Raw genomic sequence first — 20776 nt, 5'->3', positions numbered from 1 at the left:
CTTTTTCCTTCTATTCCTCACCTCTTTCCCATACACCTCTACCTGCCATTCTCTTAATATGATTACACCGTAATTTTGTTACATGAGTATTCAGTATTTACATTATGACTTTATAAACACTATTCACAGTTGAGCCTTCCTTGCACAATTTTTTATTTGCCATGGAGTAATAATTGCCAATTTTGTTCATTGGTTGTAGATTTGTATGTGTTTACCACTGATTCAACCCATACGCTCTGTTATTTGTTTAAATCTTCTCTCATTATGGTTAGATGCATCAGATATTCTATCAAATTTCATCATCTTGAAGAAAGCTCTCCTGCTCCAATATGGGATGGTTGCCCTCTACAAATCTCACACAGCTATCATCCTGGAGTCTCCATCGTTTTCCTGGGGATATCTTTTGCCTCGCACCTGTGCTGGACTCCCTGTTTCCTGGATCCCATATTTTTCCTTTTCTTAGTTTACTTCCTCATTTTTTTGTGGAATACATCCCAGGAAAAGGGTGCATAAGTGATATGTTTATTTTTGAGATCTTGCATTGTTAGAAAATGTATTCAATCTTCCTTCTCACTTGACAGTTTGGATGGAAATAGAATTCTATATTGGAAATCATCATCCTTCAGAATTTTGAAAGCAATGTTCTGTTATATTCAAGCTTCCAGTATTTTTGTTGAGAAATCCAAACCACTTCTATTTTTGGTCCATTTGAGTATGACCTTTTTCCCTCCCCTCTCTGGAAGCTTTTGGGATTTTTTTCTTTGTTCCCACTGTTTTTAAATTTCATGCTGATAGGCTTTGTTGTGTATTTTCAATCCATTGTGCTGAATACTAAGTGGGCCCTTTCAGTCTGGAAACACATGTTCTTTAGTACTGGGGAATTTTCTTATTTATTTAATTGATTTGTACCCCTTTGTTTCCTCTATCCTCTCTTCAGGTAAATTCTATTATGTGGGGCATGTACAAGGGTACTTCAAAAAGTTTGTGGAAAAATAGAAGTAAAAGATAATATGAATCTTTCCGTGAACTTCTTGAAGTACGCTTGTACCTCCTGGATTTTATTGTCTGCTTTTGTTCAGGTCTGAGTTGACTTACTTTGAGAAACATAAATAAACTGGATTTTGAATAGGGTCAGGGAGGAATTTACATGGGAATAGTTGAAGGAACTAGGCTTAATTATCCTCTAAAACAGGGACATCAAATTTTTTTCTATAAAGGGCCAGATAGAAAATATTTTAGGCTTTGTAGGCCCTGTGGTCTCTATTGTAACTACTCAGCTCTGCTGTTGTAGCATGAAAGCAGCCATTGACAATACATATATAAATGAGTGTAGCTGTGTTTCTATAAAACTTTATTTACAAAAACAGGCATGGACTGGATCTGGTCCTTGGGCCGTAGTTTGCTGACCTATACTCTAAGGATACATATTTAAAAATTTAGATAGTAGTTAGACTTGTTCTGTAAGGGTGAATGACAGGATTATAGATTTCAACTCACTAGAATAAATTTTCTTATGTAACTGAAAAGATGGAATGTACTGCCTCTGAATTGTGAATTCCCCTATATGGTAGGTATACAAAGAAAAAGACAAAGATATTGTAGAAATAACCTCAATTCCCTTTTTCCAGCTTTAGAGTCTATGATTATTATTTGTTTTGGAAATGTTAGTGATATTTTATACCAAGGTAATTACATGTTTTGAGTAGTATAAGTCTCGATAACAGGGTATTAACTTCAGAAGAGTTATGTTTTTCCAAAATATGTCTAAGTCATCTTTGCTAAAATTAACAGTATTTCTAGCATGTATGTTATTGGCTGAAAATTAAAAAGATTAGAACTTTTAAAGAAGGTAAAAACAATGTAGCTATAACTTTATAATACTTGGCTGCCTGCCTTCTCCTCCGCCTTCTAGGATTAAACATTTTTTTCTGAATCTGAACTACTCAAGTAGTTTGGTACTGGATTATTTTGTTTGTAGATTTACTTATGTATGGAATTAAATAAATAAATAAAATCAGAACCCCAGACTATTTTCATTTGATCTACTATAGTTATTTATCTGAGTGAATTTTCCCTCTCCTGGTAAACAGATGAAATATTGATGATGTTTTCAAAGCTCCAGTTCACACAAATTATATAGGCAAACTGTTGATGCATTTGAAACTTAAATGATGTATGATATCAATATTGTTGTTTAGAGAAACCACCTGCACCATCTCAAGTACAGCTGATCAAAGCCACCACCAACTCTTTTCATGTCAAGTGGGATGAAGTGCCTACAGTTGAGGGCTATCTTTTGCAGTTGAATACAGACTTGCCATATCAAGCTGCCTCCTCAGATTCTTCAGCAGCACCAAATATGCAAGGTAAGATAATTTTCACACTTCGAGAAAGCATGTATGTGCATATGCTTTTAAAATATATACTGCAGAAAAGTCTGTGATTAGGTGTGGTATAAGAAATTTTATGGTATGATGGTCCATGCCTTGTAAATCAAACATGTTAAGTTTCAACTCTGAAGCTTGGCTGTCTTACCATTATGATGTAGTAGAACACATAGACATTTAGAATAGAATGTTTTTTCTGCAGTTCATTTTGATGCACTTTTCTTAATTTGATGTATTTTTTGACTTCAGCGGGTGGTTTTAATTCACTATCATAAATATTTCAACTTTTTTCAGAAGCATAACTAAACAGGCATGTAGAATGTAAAAGCAAATTTAATTTAACACATTCTTCCAGAGAGGATTTTTGGCAACTCTTAAGCAAACTTTTAGGAAAATATAAACTTTGATAAAGATACTACTTTGTAAACCTTTAATATGTAACATTAAAAAATATTTGATTGTGATATATTTTATTGAAGCTAATTAAGAGCATATTAGTTTGAACTTTCTCCTTCCTACAGGAGTCAGGATGGACCCTCACAGACAAGGCAGTAACAGCATGATTCCTAACTGTGTAAGTTAAAAAATTTGTGATGGCAAATTAATGTTTATGGTTATAGTCCTAATTTTTATTAAGATTTTTAGTATATTAGTCTAGGATGGGGTCCTTAACCCTGGCTGCACATCAGAATCATCTCTGGGATAAACAAACAAACAAATATACACCGATTCCCAAGCTGTTCCTCAGATCTACTGAAGCAAAATTTTTAGGATGATGCCCAGGCAGCTCTGTTTTAAAGAAAGCTTCACAGATCATTGTGATAGTAGCCTGAACTGAGCACTCCTGACGAAGAGAAGCCTAGCCTCATTACATAGCATCCGAGGCTAATCCATTATAATTTATACTTATATATCTATATTTTGACTTTTTAAAATATCACACACACACTTATTTAAAATTCCTAAAGATGTGCTTTAAAAATGTGTATGAAATATATTCTTTACTATGTATTTTGTTTATAAAAGAATATCAGTTGTTAAATTGAGTACCTGTGTATGTGAGTTTATTTCTTGTTTACAAAATGCTTCACAGTAGGTCTTTGTGGAGACTAATAAATAAGCTTCCTGAGATTCATTATTTTTATCTGGCAAACTGCTATCTATATTAGCAAACTCTTTTCAAGGAAAATGATGTAGGTATAGGCTCATGCTCTGAGCATAACTGAGGACCAATAATATACAGAAAAGGCTATAGTATGAGGAAGGGGAAGTTACAAGTAAAGCTTATACAGTTTATTTCTGAGTAGCTTTTTTATAATAGACATGGTATATTTGTTATATAAATACACATGTTATATGTTGACTGTATATATGTATGTGTGTGTGCATGTACCACAAAATTTAGATGGTACTATAAGACTTATGATGATAAACAATAGCTTCCTACCCTGTCCCTCCCTGCTCGTGATTCCTACTCCCTAGAAGCAACTACTTTCAACTATTGTAGCTTTCTTTTGGTGGCTATGTACTTCTAAATAAAATCCTTATGCTGCCACTTCTCAACTTTCTAATTTTAGATCAATTGTCTTCAATAATGGAAGATGAAGATTTGATGATCTCTTAAAATATTGTCTCATCTCCTCTTTTCGCCTTCCCACATCCTTAAAATACTTTTAGCTGAATTATGAATTGATGTTAACATTATGGTGGTGACATTCACAGATGAGTCATGTAGTGTCCTATGAACATTGTTCCTTTCTCATACAACTTTGTTTTTCCTGGCATTGTTAACAGCCTCACTTTATCACTTGCTTAGTTTCCTACTTGCCTATCATTAATTCATACTTAAATTCTCCAACAAAATTATAAAACTTCTTCTCAAAATATTCAAACGTATAAGATAGTTTCCTCTCCTCCCCTCCCCCACACCTTCTCTTGGAACTATCCCTCCTGGAGCTCTCTGCCTTCATGCTCTGGTCTGTAAAGGTCTGTTCTGGTTCTTCTCTAGCCTGCTACACAGCTGTCATTTTAGAATTTCCATTTGCTTCATATTAGGAATTTCTTTAATCTCTTTCCTGTATTGCTCATGTTTCTTTTCTTTTCTTTTCTGACCGGTAAGGGGATCGCAACACTCAGCACAATGTTGTCTGCACCACGCTCAGCCAGTGAGCGCACCGGCCATCCCTATAAGGATCCGAACCTGTGGCCTCTGCGCTACTAGCACCACACTCTCCCGAGTGAGCCACGGGGCCAGCCCTGCCCATGTTTCTTGACCTCTTTTCTTCCTCTTTCTTGGTGTTTTCCCTTATTTTGTTGCAATACTCCCTCCAGTAGTTTCCTGAGAAATGACTTACGAAAGGTAAACTTTTTGACATCTTGCTTATCTGAAAATGTCTTCACATTTCTATTCATATTTGACTGACAATTTGGCTGGGGTATAGAATTCTATATTGGAAACTTTTCCCTCAGAAACTTAAAGGTATTTTTCTAGTACCTTTTAGCATTCAGTGTTGCTATTGAGAAGTCCGATGCCACCTGGATTCCTAATCCTTTTTATGTGATTTAGTTTTTTCTTTTTATCCCCTGTTTCTGAAATTTCCACAATGATGTGCCTTAGGGTGTATGTCTCCATTTGTTGTGCTATACACTCAGTGGACCCCATTGTTCTGGAAACTCATGGCTTTCATTACTGATTATTTCTTCCCTCCATTTTCTCTGTTTTTTTAAACTCTTGTTGAATGATGGTCCTCCTGAACTAATCCTCCAATTTTACTTTTTATCTTCTATTTTCTCTTTCTGTCTGTTCTACTTTCTGAAAAAATTCATTTTATATTATAAGTCCTCTATCCAATTTTAAGTATATTCAACCACATTTTTAATTTCTAAAAACCTAATCTTATTCTTTATTTCTTTTATAGCATCCTTTTCTTGATTCATAAATATAATAGCTTCCCTTTTCAAGAGTTATGCTAATTTTTTTTTTTTTAATTTGGAGTTTTATGCTGCTGTCTGCAATATTTCTTTTTCTCAAACACCTTTTTATTTTTTAATTTGTTTTGATCTTGGGCTTTCATGTGAGAAACTGTCATCAAATGTCTGGTGATGTTTGGCTGTCCTTTCATGTTTAAAGTGAGGCTTTATAAAGGAACTTGGAAAGTCTATGCATGTGGGCATGGCTTGTTCACTAATAGACTTTAATGGAGGTGATTGGGTAGGGACCCACAAGTGTCAGTGTCTGTGCGTCTTTCTCTTAGACCAATTAGTTTCCTCTGAGAATTCTCCAACCTCTTGCCTGGGATTTATAAGCCTGGCTGTCAGAATTTTGGGAGCCTAGTAAGGGAGTGGGGTAGTGGCATGTCTCTCTTCAGCATGTAGACTTTTAACACAACTACCTCTCCCCCACCCTCACTTGAGGGACACTGTACTATAGTCTAGAGCTTCACATTTCAACCTTTCTACCTATTTCCCATCTTCAGTTAGAATAGGGGAGAGGAATTTTTCTGGCTTTGTGTGCTGGGAGAGCAGAGCTGGGGCCCCAACTCTTCTTATACAGACTTCCGTGTGACAGTCCCCCTGTGTTTACTTGCACTCTGCACCTCTGCTGCCACAGTACGTGATGCCTTCCTTGGGCCCTGTGGCATAAGCAGTTCACATCCTAGTAAGTTCCCCGCTAAGAGAAGGCTCTTAGCTCCTAGCTTTTTCTGCTTTACGTCTTATCTACTATTGTCTCTTCTCCCATTCTTATTCTTTATAAGTTTATACCATTCCTGAAACGTGTTTAATTTACTGTTTAACCAGAAATCTCAGGATTTATTTATTCTTCTTCTTTACTTTTCTAGTTAGATTGTATCTGATTTCTAAGCAAAGAGCACATTAGAGACACTATAATATGGAGCCACTGGAATGAAATAAATCTAAGTTCAAATTCTAGCTCTGCTACTTACTGGCTACCTGGCTGTAAGTGTGTTACAGTAGTCTCCCCCTTATACCCCAATGGATGCCTGAAACTGCAGATAGTACTGAACCTTATATATACTATGTTTTTCCATCTGATAAATGAGATGCTACTAAGTGACAGCATGGATAAACTAGACAAAGGGATGTGGGCAGAATGGAGCAGGGTGGCACAAGATTTAAAACTTATGAATTGTTTACTTCTGGAATTTTCCATTTAACATTTTTGTATCACAGTTGACCATGGGGAACTGAAACATGGAAAACAAAACTACTGAAAAGGGAGGACTACTATACTTAAGTTCTCTCTCATTTTCTTCATCAATAAACAAGGATCATATTATTCAACTTATAGAATTTTAGTGAAGAGTACATGAGATATAGAGTTTATAAATATGTAGCACAATGCCTGGCTTAATGGTTGTGGCTATCGACATCATCATCATCATCATTTGTTAACAGTAGCATCATCACCACAAATTAAGGTCAAGTTCAAGGCATGTTACGGACAAGTATCCTTAGAGCCGTTGGAAATTGTAAGTGTTGACAATAAAGGTGGAGATGGCAAAATAATAAAAAACAAGTAGTGAAAAGGAGCAGCACTATTGGAGTATTTGACTGATAGAACAGGTCACATTTATGGTTCAGTAGACCTATATATATCGCTATAGTAACTGATGTTCACATTGATGACTTGAATGATCAAAAAGTTTAAATATGTTCACTATGGTGTGCTGAAGAAGGCAAAGAAAAATCTAATTAGGAAGATTCCCACCCAAATATTTAATGATAAAGAATAATGATATGTATATGTATTAAATCTTCATGTCTATATGGAAAACAAAGTCATATAGAATAATTAATTCTCTTGAAGTTTCCAAATAACTGAAATTTTACTTTCAGGAGTCATTAGATTTTTAGTATACATGTCTGTCCTTTGTTAAGAAAATTTGACCAGAATGATATATTTAATAGCTTTGGGGTTCTCTCTGTTTACTTGTAATACTAGCTACCACTTATAAAAATGTAAATTTTTTTCCCTCAAAATATGCCCTCTGTCTCCTCTTCACAACTGGTCTTTTGAGCATGGAAATTAAGTGAAAAGAACTTGTTTTCTTAAGATTTTTTTTTTAAACTATTGTAAAACTTAAGAATAATCCTATAAAAAAAGAGAACATAATTTTTAAATGTTTTTATTTTGGTAAATTTATTTTCAAATGCATTTAAATTGTAAATTATTTTGTTTTTTACATGTATTTTTATTTCATGGAATATTGCTTGCTACAATAAACTATTTTATTTCTTGTAGATCAGTGATACAGTAAATAGTGCAAAAACTGAATATACAGTCATGAAAGGAACCTCACCGAAAACCAGACAAGACTTCAAAGCATTGACGGATTCTAATGCCATTTTACATTCATCTTCGACTTCTAATGCTTCTAATCATAATAGTTGTGTGGGGGATATGCTAAGGAAAAATGAAGGTATAAGGATGGTCTTTTAAATAAAACTAGAGCTTTTTATAGCATTGGTAGGGAATTTTAGTTATTGAAAATATAAATGTTACGTGGTTTTGATCCATTTTCCTAATAATAAAATATCTACTGTATTGAATTTAGTTAAAGTGATATTAAAATACTAAGTAAGCACTTATTTGAATAGTAATTATTAATTATGAGCTATGGAATTTAAATGAGGCAAGTTCTTATATTACATTTGAGGTTCACCAGTGTTTTCAGTGTCACTAATCGCATTACACTGTTTTATTTTCTCATCAGTTATAACTACCTGAAATTTTTATTTTGGGCAGTGATTTTTATCTGTCCTGTTGACCTCTATTTCCCCAGTACCCAGATCCATGCCTGGTAAACAGTAGTCACTTAGTAAATATTTGTTTAGCAAGTCACTGGATTATCCTAAGAAAGACAGTTCATTTATGAGAACTGTTGAATAGCCCATAGCATTCATGATACTTATATTTGAATATTCTGATGCCATTTGAGTTATATTAAGCATTGCCTCTGATTTCAGTATCTAAAATTATTTTATAAATCTCACTCTTGTATATCCCTGACATAGGAACATGTGACTTTATTTTTAATTTGAAAAAATCATGACAGCTGATATAATTCCTTTTCAATGATTCAAATTTAACAAGGTAAATATTCTTATTTCCATTTTTTAAATGAGTCCATGGTAGATAATAAAAATATTCAAAGAAAAAAATCTATAATTTTTCTCATTTCATTACTTGTGGAAGAAGATAGCTCTTTTGTTTTATTGACTTTCTGGTGTAAGAGAATCATTTGGTCATAATTATTAAAGCTTGGTCCTGGATTTCAATTTAAATTTCTTTCTTATCATGATTTTCTATATGTTTATACTACAAAGAAGTTTACACTCCGAAAATGAATATGAGCTTTGAGATTTCAGAATATTAATGTACCCTAAATCCTGCGTTGTAAGGTAGTTTGAATAAGATTAATACAACACAAATGGGAAAACCAGAGTGGTTATACAGTGACAGTGCCTGGCACATCACAGACATTCAAATGTGTCAACAAATGACTTTGCCGTCTCAGGTTAACAGGAAGAGTCTGGCTTTTTCACTGCAGTTTGGAGTAGCTGTTGAAGAGTATGATTTAAAAGTAGAGGAGTAATGCAATTAGATTTTTTTGAAAGAGCACGCTTGCCTCACCATCAGGAAGAACTATAGTAAGAAATGATTGGGAGCCTTGTTAGGGGTTCTTTTAGGTCTCCAGGAGATACATAGAGACTAAAGCAGTGGATGAGATGGAGAGGAGACAATATATCATTTAAGAGACTTTTTAAGTTGTGTCAATTAGATTTGGCAACTGGTTGGATATGAAAAATAAAAATGAGTTGAATCACACATTGTACACAGGAATTGATATTCAACTCTGAACCCCACAAATATGTATGAAATCAATTATGTTTCAATAAAAAAAAAAAAACTAGGTCAGAAACGCTCATGCTCAGGGAAAAAAATCAACCTGAAAGGGTAGTAAAATAAAAACAAACTAAAAAGTAAACAAGCAACTAAGGAAATTAAGACCAAAAAAAGTGAGTTGGACATGACTCCTGGTTTTTTGGGTTGGGCATCAACATAGGAAATATAGGAGCAAGAACAGATTTGGGGAAAAGATAGGTTCAACTTTGAATTTACTATTTTGAGGCACTTGAGGAATGTATTGGTAAAGATTTCGAATTGGCAGTTGGATACTTAGGTCTGGAGTCTAAGAGGCCGTCCTAGGCTGGAAATATAAATTTGGAAATTAAGAGTATCTAAAATGTAAGCTCCATAAAAGCAGGGACCTTGTTGATTTGCTTATTCCTAGATTTCCAGCACCTGCCAAGGTGCTGGGACACACATGTTTGAGAGGTGAGTGATTCGTGAATGATATTTAAAGGAAAGGGAAAACATGTAAAGGGAGAAAGGAAGAAGGCTTAGGGACACTGGTATTTAAAGTCATTTGAAGAAGAGAAGCCAACTAAAGAGTTTGAGAAGAGGCTCTTAGAGGAAAAAGACTGGTATATTTTTTTCCTCTATAGTGGGCATTGCAATTTGTGACTGTATGTTTATTTGTGTATGCATCACTGTCTACCACATGACTCTAAGTTCATGAGGCACGAACCAGGCCTGCTTTGTTTCACCTAAATTATAGAAACAAACACAAAGTCTGATAGAGAGTAGATTTTCAATATTGTGGAATGAATTAATATAAGTCATAGAAAGAAATAGTTTCAAAAAGGAATATGTGGTCAGCATTGTTTACATTGCAGAAAAGTAAAGTAAGTGAAAATTGAAAAATGTCCCTTATAAATCATTGATGTTTGCCAGAGCCATTTCACTAGAATAGTGTGCTAGAAACTGCATTCTGGGGAGGTCAAGGAAGTAGAAACTGCTCTGAAGGGAATTAGCAATAGGAGATGGTAATTGGAGGGGACTTGTGAGGTCAAGGAAGATGTGTGTTTGTTTGCCTCAGAGATTTGATGATTTTTATGAGCCAAGGGCCAAAAACTACTAAAGAAGAAGAATGTGAAAACCTTGAAGAGACAGGAATGATTGATGAATGAGGGTTCCAAAATATGGGGGAAGGAATCGGACCAAGAGCCCAGGAGGGTAGATTAAACTTCCTCAGGAGAGAAGTCAGCTCATTCTCTGACATGGAAAAGACAGGGAGGATGGGCACAATCATAAGTACATTTCTAGTTGGGGGCAGAAGGCAGAAAATGGAGGGAATTCATGCCTGATTACCTCTACTTTTTCCCCCGAAAATGGGAAGCAAAGCCATTTGATCTATGATTTAGTAGAGAGTTCAAGAACATTGATTCAATGTTTAGAATGAAAGAGGAAGCTGGAAGTTGGATATCCATTATGGATATAATGCACTTTATTTTTCTAAACATTTTATGCCTAATGGTGAATTCATACTAAGGCTGTTTGCAGTGCTCATATGTATGATTTTAAAACTGAAAGTACCAAGAATTATGACAGGAACTATTAGACATTATGACTATCTGTAGGTGTTATATTAATAATAGACCTTTTCTCTTTTATTTTAGGACCTCACACTTCAGCAAATGTAGGTGTTCTAAGTAGTTGCCTGGACTTAAGAACAGTAATCCCTGAAACTTCTGTATCCAGTACTGTTTCCAGCGCACTAGCTATGGTAACCCAGCAGACCATTAAAACTGAATCATCCAGTACAAATGGGGCAGTTGTTAAAGATGAAACTTCACTAACAACATTCAGTACCAAATCTGAAGGTTTGAAATGTGTTTCACATACTGTATTTTGAACCATTTATGTATATAAATTCATCAAACGTATTTGTCTTAGATGGGAATTGCATTTCGTGTTGGATTGAACCATATATAAACAGATTCAGCATCTCAATTAAAATCATTATATAAAATATTCTCTGCTACTTTTCATAAAATATTCAGATTAGCACACACTATCAAAATATGATCAGAATGTATCTTCTCTAACTTTCAATAAATTTAGCAAACTTTTTTTTCCTTTTTCTTAGAAAAGATTAGTTCTAGACTGCATTAACAATTCAGCAAGTTTGATTGATTTCTAATTTTGTAAATTCTTATTCTTTTGCAATAGGACTTACGTTTCCTCTTTGTTAAACATTCTCGAGTTGTAGCTAGTCATCAAACACTCATAAAGTGAACTTTATGAATTAGTTTGAGTTAAAGGGTTTATATTTCTAATTATTACGATTTTCTTCCTCTATTTTTTTTTCCAATTATTTTTTCATGGTAAAATACACATAACATCAAATTTACCATCTTAACCATTTTTAAGCATACAGTTGAGTGGTATTAAATATTTGTATATTTATGAATTATATTTTAATGTCTGTTTGATAAGTGATTATGTAAGTCTTATCTGATGAATTATTTAATTTTTAGTTGATGAAACATGTTCACTGCCTGCAACTAAGATCAGCCGTGTAGAGATGCATGCTGCAGCAATGCCATTTTCTGTAAGTACATGATCTGGTGATGATGCATGTTTACAGATGATTATGTGCTTTTAAATGCTGAGCAATTTCTAAATAAATTCATGAAAAGGTTTTCAGGTATCATTTAGTAATAAATTGACGTAAATTTAGAAATAAATGATTGAATAGGACAATATTCACAGTATAATGTTTAGTGAAAAAGTTGAATAAAAAATAATATATGTGCTGTGGTCCCAATTTTGTTAAAAAATACACACAATACAGGCACCCATTCACATCTGCACTAAAATGCTAGATGACTCTCTCTAGGTGTGGGGCCACAGGTAATTTTTATTTTCTTCTTTATGCTTTCTATATTTTTCTATAATGAAATGTGTTACTTTTAGAATCAAAAATATGTGTATGTGTGTATATATATATACATATGTGTGTGTACATATATATATACATATATGTGTGTATATATATGTAAATTATATTAATGCTTAAAACATAGGATATGTTATGGAACCTAAAACTTGGATGGCTCTATTGGTAGCTACGTAACAGGAGCACAACAGAATTTTGCAATATTGGGTTGTCATTCATGTAGGGTAGCCCAATAATCTCTGACATTGGGTTGTTTTATGGAAGGCCAAAATTGGTCTGTATGGCACCAAACTTAAAATGCTAGAAAGCCTTACAGATACACTGACTGTCTTAATAACTATAAAGATGATACATATGTGTATATACTTTTTGATTTTTTTATTAGTCATTTCAACTTTATTGCTATGAGCAAGAGTTTTTATTTGACATATTTACCATACAGAATCTTTAAGAACTGTCAATAGTTTTAGTTTTCTTTCAATCGTGATTTTATGGATTTGGATCATTATATACCTTTCTCAGTTTTCATCTTTCCAGAATGTTAAGTCCTAGTGTTCTTAGACGCTTCTCAGGGAAGGATTATTAAAATGAACTTGTTTTCTTTTGAATCTGTTTTGCGATGTATCAGCCAGAGTTATATTTGTTATTTCAGTTGGAGCCAGTTGTTTTATAAAAGTTGTTGAAGAGAGTTTTTACAACCTTAAAAAATGAAAACACGTTTAAAGCTATTCCTTTTTTTTAACTTTAAAGACTCTTCTAGTTAGCTCACTTTGTCATGTGTGATAGCCTAAATAACAAAAAATGTGAATTATAAGCATGTACCTCTGCTGTTATATATTTAAGACAGAAATAAATAACTGAAGTGCACATTTGTTTTGAGCTTCTGGAAACAGTGTCTCATTTATAAAGAAGATGGCTTTAAAAGGTTAGTTCCAGGGATAAGTATAATTCACTTATCACTAAAAGTAGCTTAAGGTAGAGGAAGTTTATTTGTTTTAAAGCAGGTTTAAAAATGTAAAACTGTTTAATCAACTCCTCTGTAGTATATACGAAATAAAGTATATTCAAACTGCATTTTAGTTTTGAACATTTTTTCTCCTTTTAGGTTTGGAGAATCACAGGTATTTCAAGTGCAAAGATCACTGAATTTCTGCTAGTTGGTTTTGAATCTAGAAATAAGCCAGCTTGGAATGAATTCTTCTTTATTTGCTCCTTTTGGAGCAAGTTGTAATATCACACCAAAGGGATTACATTTTCTGAGAGAGTCTCTGAAATGACAATGTTCTATAAAACAGCTGGCATTTTAACATGTCACTGATTGGAAAGCATGCTAACTCCAGCTAGGTTGATAGTACAGAGCTACTGACTTAGAGAATGCCTGTCACTCCCTGTGTTTGAATTGGCATCCCTGTTTCACTGTCAGTTGACCTAATCTGTTAAGACTTTATTTACGTATGAGCTGTTAATGTTGTGGTGTTTATCCGTATACCTACTTGTAGATCACTGCATGGATTTATTAAATCTTGAAATTTTTCATATGCTCAATAAGAGTCTTCATAAATTTTTCTTTCTCTGAAATTAGAAAGAGACTCCTTCAAATCCAGGGACAACAATGAAAGCAGTAGAACGACAATGGTGTGACGTGGGAATTTTTAAAAATAATACAGCTTTGGTGAGCCAGTTTTATTTGCTGCCAAAAGGAAAGCAAAACACCTCAAAGGTAGCTATTGATGTATTTTCTGCACTGATTTATAAGCCTCAAGAATGAGATTTTTTTTTTATAATCCTGATTCAGGTCACTTGAATGACTAAAATTGGGATCTGTCTTCAATCTATAATTGAGAATTCTATATACTTAGTTATTCTGTATTATTTGTTAAGGCTGTTTTTATAGCATATATCACAATCATGTCACTTAAAAGTCTTATACAATCACTGAGCTGAGTTTTGAGTAAAAAATCATATAATCTGACCAGCAGATAGGGATTTTTTAAAATATATGTAATTTTGTTACCCAGTGTGTTTAGAGAATAGAACATTTTTTTCTTATTGAGAGGTTTTTTAATTCTTGATATCACAATTAAAAAAATCTAAAAGCCCCATATAAAAATGAGACACATATATAAACACATTATAAGTATAATATATATAAAACCCTCTTAAGAATTATGAAATAGATAACAGCTCCAAAGCATATTGAAATAATTTTTTACTGGGGCCAGCCCATGGCTCATTTGGGAGAGTGGTGCTGATAACACCAAGGCTAAGGGTTCGGATCCCTGTATAGGGATGGCCAGTTAGCTCACTTGGGAGAGCGTGGTACAGACAACACCAAGTCAAGGGTTAAGATCCCCTTACTGGTCATCTTTAAAAAAAATAATAATAATTTTTTTTTTTTTCTGAGATGGAGAATTTCTGAGAGAATTTCCAGGGATATTCAAGATATACATTTTGAATCTCCTGAAGATATGTACAAATGGGGAATATATCATTTTTTATTATATTTTAGTTTCTCTACTATTACTTATGGTGTTCCTCTTTTTCATGATGAATGTTTCCAATTCCTGGCAAAAACAGAAATTCTGGTTAATTTGTTAGTATTGTGCATAATGAAATTTCTCACTGTAGTTGGATTTTATATATAAGGACATATTTAAACCTAATGGCATAGGAGTTACCTGATTTTTTCTAAAAGAAAAAAGGAACATAAAATATAGAGCCAGTAATTTGGGTTTGAATCACTAGTTCCAGCACTCAGCAGTGTGACCATGGCAAGTCACTTCTTTCACCCCTCTGAGACTTAGTTCCCTTGTCTATAAAATGGAGATGACATAGTTCCCTTAAATTAGAATAAATATGTAAAAATGTTTTGAAAGTTGTAGATCTTCCTATCTAGAGTATGTAATTATTTAATTTAATATTTATTCCATGTCTGCTGAATATTAATTTTTAAAAAATGCTCCGTACTACATGCAGTCACTCCTTTTCTGTCAAGCTTGCTTTCCTGTCTCTAAAGGGTATTGTTCCTGGCCAGACTATTATTTGACAGTAAATCTGAGATTTCTGCTCTAAGTTTACATGGGGATGGGATAGTGTTACTTTGTTTACAGTAGTCGTCAGTTTTTTTCTACCTTCATACTGTTCCTGTGCAGAATACCCTTATACTTCTCATTATAATCAGTAATTCTCAACTGGAAAGGGCACTTTTCCTCCAGATAAGAATCAATAATTTATGGGCTTAGTTGCTTTTGTACTAGAGGGTTCATTCCATGTGTGAGAGAGGGAAATAAATGTGAACTAGAACTTTAAAACATAGTTCATTTTTTAAAAGTTTTGTTGCTTAATGAAAATTAAATAATTTAAAAATTTTAATAATAAAAAATTAATTGTACTTTTTTTTTACTTTTGCATATATTACATTTTAGGTAGGAAATGCAGACGTACCTGACTACAGTTTACTTAAGAAACAAGATCTTGTTCCAGGCACAGGATACAGATTCAGGGTTGCTGCAATCAATGGTTGTGGAATAGGCCCTTTCAGCAAAATCAGTGAATTTAAAACTTGTATTCCTGGTTTTCCTGGAGCTCCTTCTGCAGTCAGAATTTCAAAGGTGAGACATCTGGTAAAGACTTGTTGATGATTTAAGTTACAGTAAAGAGTTTGTACATGAAATAAACTGTCAGTATAGAAACTCTTAGTATCTAATGAAATAAGAGATATCTAAAAGGAGTTTAAAAGTTTGAAAAATATTTTTTGCTAATTATTCATGATATTTTTAAGTACCAAATTTCAAGCAGAATAATAGTATCCAAATCACAGAAAAGCTGGGAAATCTGTTATGCTTCTTAATATTAGCATTGTTCTTATTGCTATAGAATCAGAAAGTTTGTTCTGGAGAATTTAATAGAACTCACAAAATTGGACTGTATTTCATCCTAAAGCCCTGAAATTGGATTAGATTTCATCCTAAGGTCCTGCTCCTCCTTAGAGAAGAAAAGGTCTAGAAAAATCTACTTTGGGGGATATTATAGGCAGACATTTAAGCCTAGTTGTGTTTTTGAAAAGTGAGCATGATGGTCAAAAGCCCCAAGTTCCACTAACTGAAATAATAATAAGGATGATAATGAGAGTCTGGTGTAGTGAGTAAAGGGAGTCTAATGAGAAATGATTAGGTTGGAGAGATAGAATGTATATATTATATAGGGCTTAGTGGGGGCATGGCATGAAATTTACATTTTACTTTAGAGTAACGGAAAACCATTAAAGAGCTTTAAAATGGGAAGAAGAAAGAGTGAGCATGATTTAAACATTGTAGATCCAATTAAGGTAGAGTTTTAAAAATCAGCAACAGAATATCTAATATCTAATGCAACTACTTTAGCAAAAAGGAGCATTTTGCGTTCTAAAGATAGACTCAACATAATAAGTGATAATACAGAAAACTTGAGAACCTTTACCTGTTTTTTTTTTCCCCCTCTTCAAGAATGTTGAAGGTATCCACCTTTCCTGGGAACCTCCAACTTCACCTTCTGGAAATATTTTGGAATATTCCGCCTACTTGGCTATCCGCACAGCACAGATACAAGATAATCCAAGTCAACTTGTATTTATGAGGATTTATTGTGGTCTTAAGACATCATGTATAGTAACTGCTGGGCAACTTGCAAATGCACATATTGATTACACATCCAGGCCTGCCATTGTGTTCAGGATATCAGCAAAGAATGAAAAGGGATATGGACCTGCTACACAAGTTCGATGGCTTCAAGGTAACAATAAGAAAGCACCTTTAAATTAAATTGTTTTCTACTGAAGCTATTGTGATGATGATTATTTATTAGCAACTAGTTATGAAGATTTGTCATTTAAAAGAGTATTCTCTAACTGTATTTCTAGCACTTATGAATTTGAGTTTGTAAGTTGTTCTTAAAATGTATTTGCTCATTCTAGACCCAAATAAAAATAGAAAAGAAGCAAAGACTCTCTGAAAATTAGTATATGGGTTCTTCCTTACAGGTATAGCTCTTTTCTAAAGAAAAATAGTAAAAGTAAGATAAAAGCTAAAAGGCTTTATTACCCCAATATCTTTTATAAAGGCTGTGTAACCCAGTCATCCTAGAGTTATTGAGATGATTCTAGTAACTGGCTGTTGTACACTTATGCTGTCTTACATAGTAAATGTTTTCTACATTGTAAATGCCCTCTATCGGAGTACACCCTCTAATTTTTTTCTATATTCTTTATTCAGTGGTCCTCTAACAACTATCTTCTATTGGATAATATGTGATACTAAGTTTAGTAGCCATTTGATTCTTTTCTTTATTTATAGTTAGCACAGAGCTTAAGAAATTTAAAAAGAAAGAGGCAAGTTCAGAAACTATGATTTTGAATTTTTATTATTTTCCAAGAATCATGGTAAAATACAAAAAGAATAATAAGTTTTCTTGATTCTTACAAGGCCGATATATGTATTTGTATTTGGCCAAAGCACTTAACTTAATCTGGCCCTCAGTTTCCTCATTAATCTATGAGGGAGTTAAAACAGTTAAACTTTAAGGTTGCTTTCAGCAGTAAAATTTTCTATTTTCATCAGAAGTGAAGTATATCTCTGAATATTTTCATCTGTCTTAATGGTTCTAACTTTGCTTTTGCTAAAATTAAAACCTTCATAATTTAAAATGCAAAATTAAACTATATGTCCTCCTCTTGCAGAAAGAAAGAAGCACCTTAACAGGACACAGGTTTTGAAATAGTGTTTTGAACATTTGTAAGATTTTTGTAAATGCTCTAAATGTTTTATTTTTGCATTGTTTTTACCTCGAAATTGTATAAACTTTTTTACAACTGAAATAAGCATTAGACAGCTAACTCAGGTTCCAGTACAACCTTAAAGATGCAGATAGGCATTATGAATACTGCTGCAGGTAATTTGTTTTAAACCTTTTAGGAATTTCATGGTTCCACTGCCTATTCAAATCTGGAATAAATATACAGAGCAATAATTGCAGAAAAGATATGTCAAACTAAGAGCTGCAATAACTGCAGGGGCACAGGTCTTTTTTTATACCACATAACCTTATGCCAGTTTAGGTTGACTGAGTAGCTATGTCCTCAAATTTCATGTATACCACCCCCAGCAAAGATGGATTTAATTGTGCAGAATTGATATATATATGTGTTCCAGTTACTAATTTAAAGTGTATAGAATATTTTAATATATAATTTTTGTAAAGAACTGGGATTTTTATACTACAGTATTTGTAATTAATGTGTCTCACTAATTAAGTTTCTCCTGAAGAAAATATGCAAACTGTTAGACACATAATGAGTAGTTTCCGAACTCTAAAGATAAAATAAATGCACTACTATGGTGTTGTTAGATTACCTTTTTTGTGGCTGTATGAATCCTTAATCTTTAAATGTGTACTTTACAAACAATGTTTACAAGGAGCTTCTCTGGTTTGTTATCCCAGCAACGCCCTTGGTGAGAGCTTCATTCTGCATTTGTTTAACTCATATGCTTTGCTTTTGGCATATGCTTGCTTTTTGCACTAGTAGAATTTTAACTTACCTCATTATTATGTTTGTAATCATTTGTATAGCTTCCATAATGTCTCTGATATAGGCTAAGCAAATACTTAACCAAAGTTAAAATAAATGGTAAGCAATTTTGCACATATTAAATGCTAGGGTTTGTTGTGTATATGTGTGTGCTTAGTTATAAAAAGAATAAGAATGGAAAGTTATAGCTAGTATATGTTTCAAGCCCAATTACTTTAATAACCTATTTGCTTAATTTAGAAAAAGTCTGGCTTTCAACCCCTTATTCTCTGCGTTAATTAACAATTTGCATCTTGAAGCACTTCTCTTAATGACAAGGAATAAGTTGATATTAAGCAAAGGATGTAATATTTGTTTGAATGTGCACATTTATACCTATTTAGTATTTGATTTAGTTTACTTTGCTTAAACACTTCTACTGCTCTAGACCAGGAGGTGAACATGAACCTGTGGTTCTAACATATAACTTACTTTTTAGAAGGAAGGGCAGTTTTTGTATAAAAGGGATTTGATAAAATAATAAACTTTTTTATTTGGGGAATTAGCCCAGATTCTGTTATTTGTTTGGCATTTGTACCTTAAGCACCAGTCATGTTTATAAGAGGTTGGTGACTGAAAGATGCCATTAAGAAATCTCTGTGGCTTTGACATTAATAGTTAATAAGAGATCTTAGAGCTGTGTGTTCATGAATAGAATAGATTATAGACTGGGGTAAATAACAAGCAAAGTGCATTTAGCTTCTTATGATTTGCACATTTTCTAAGCGAAGATCCCTTTCTGTAGCAATGGGCTATATCATGCAGATATTTTCCATAGGAGGGTTTACACTGAGTTAAATTACTTTCTTTACTTTTCCTAGTTGGATAAGCAATTCAGATGTAACAAGCCTTTGTGCCACAGTCTTCTTCCTGTGCTCTGCAACTTTGGTTCACATAAGTAGTAAAAATATTTTTGATGTTGCATGCTCCTACAATTATGTTTTCTAAAATATTATATTGGCTTCATTTTAGTTTAGTAAACTGTTTTGGCAATTTAACTAGAAATAGGGTATAAATAAACTGTTTTATCTGCATTTAAAAAAAATTGAAGTAATCCGATCGCATATATGAGGCACCCCTGCCCCATATCCCAATTATATAATCATCTATAGGAAGGTGAAACTGTTGAACCATTATTTCAAAGACCTGTAGACTAGCAAAAAATTCATTCTGATTAGATATATGGTCTACTATATTAAATATACTTTTATTTTTAAAAAGTATAGCACTTGTAACAAAAATCACTTGAACATTGGATATGAAGAGATTATTAGTATTTAAAATTATTATAGTCATCTGATCATAAATGTAGTAAATGGCAAAATAGACTTGGTCTTTGACAATTTAAGGTGTAAATGACTGTTGTGTTTTCCAAGACTGATTTTAGGCAGTTTTATGTATCATGTACCAATGATATGTAAAATAAAGCACCTTTTCTGCTACAAATAATTACAGGTGTTATTTATTTTGAACTACTGGAAAGAAAAATTAGTGATGGCAGAGTAAACGTGTAGAAATGTTGGTTTTATATCATTCATTTGAAATAATATAGGCAGTCTCTAAATTAAGAATGGATTGTATTTAAAAACATGTTTTAAAGTTAGTGGATTGTGGTTGGGAGTCATTTTCTCGTAGAAATGTAAAACTGTCTAACCCTCATTGTAGCTGAACCAATATGCTTAAAAGTTTTTAAGGCAGATGGCTCCAAGAAATAATCTAAACTTGTCATCTTTTTTTCATCTTCCACTTACTCTTAATTTTTTCCCTTTATGCTTTTCATCCTTTTTTAATTCACAGCAGCCAGGCTTCTGACCTGCTGCTGCATTGAGATGGCTCTAGCAAAGGTCAGGGATAACCTCCCATTTCCCAAAACCAGTGAACTCTTTTATCATACTTAATCTTGCCATTTGAAACTATCACTCACTCCCTTGGCACTTCCACATTTTTTTTGTCTGTGTTAC

At 33.2% G+C, this 20776-nt stretch overlaps 1 protein-coding gene across 1 annotated transcript in view; it reads left to right on the top strand.

Annotated features, from left to right (window-relative positions):
* Window positions 1–20339, top strand: part of HCFC2 (host cell factor C2) — a 38317-nt gene extending 17978 nt beyond the window's left edge. The window contains exons 8-15 of the mRNA XM_063075136.1: window positions 2199–2366; window positions 2909–2961; window positions 7651–7828; window positions 10932–11135; window positions 11793–11866; window positions 13797–13934; window positions 15640–15825; window positions 16699–20339. Coding sequence (XP_062931206.1) covers window positions 2199–2366; window positions 2909–2961; window positions 7651–7828; window positions 10932–11135; window positions 11793–11866; window positions 13797–13934; window positions 15640–15825; window positions 16699–17013 — 1316 coding nt within the window. The 3' untranslated portion in view covers window positions 17014–20339. The remainder of the gene's footprint in view (window positions 1–2198; window positions 2367–2908; window positions 2962–7650; window positions 7829–10931; window positions 11136–11792; window positions 11867–13796; window positions 13935–15639; window positions 15826–16698) is intronic.
* The last annotated feature ends 437 nt before the right edge of the window (window positions 20340–20776 follow it).

Source organism: Cynocephalus volans, chromosome 12 (genome assembly GCF_027409185.1).
Source record: "Cynocephalus volans isolate mCynVol1 chromosome 12, mCynVol1.pri, whole genome shotgun sequence".
Lineage (NCBI taxonomy): Eukaryota > Metazoa > Chordata > Mammalia > Dermoptera > Cynocephalidae > Cynocephalus > Cynocephalus volans.
Note: the sequence above shows the minus strand (reverse complement) of the source record. Positions and strands in the feature narration are given on the sequence as shown.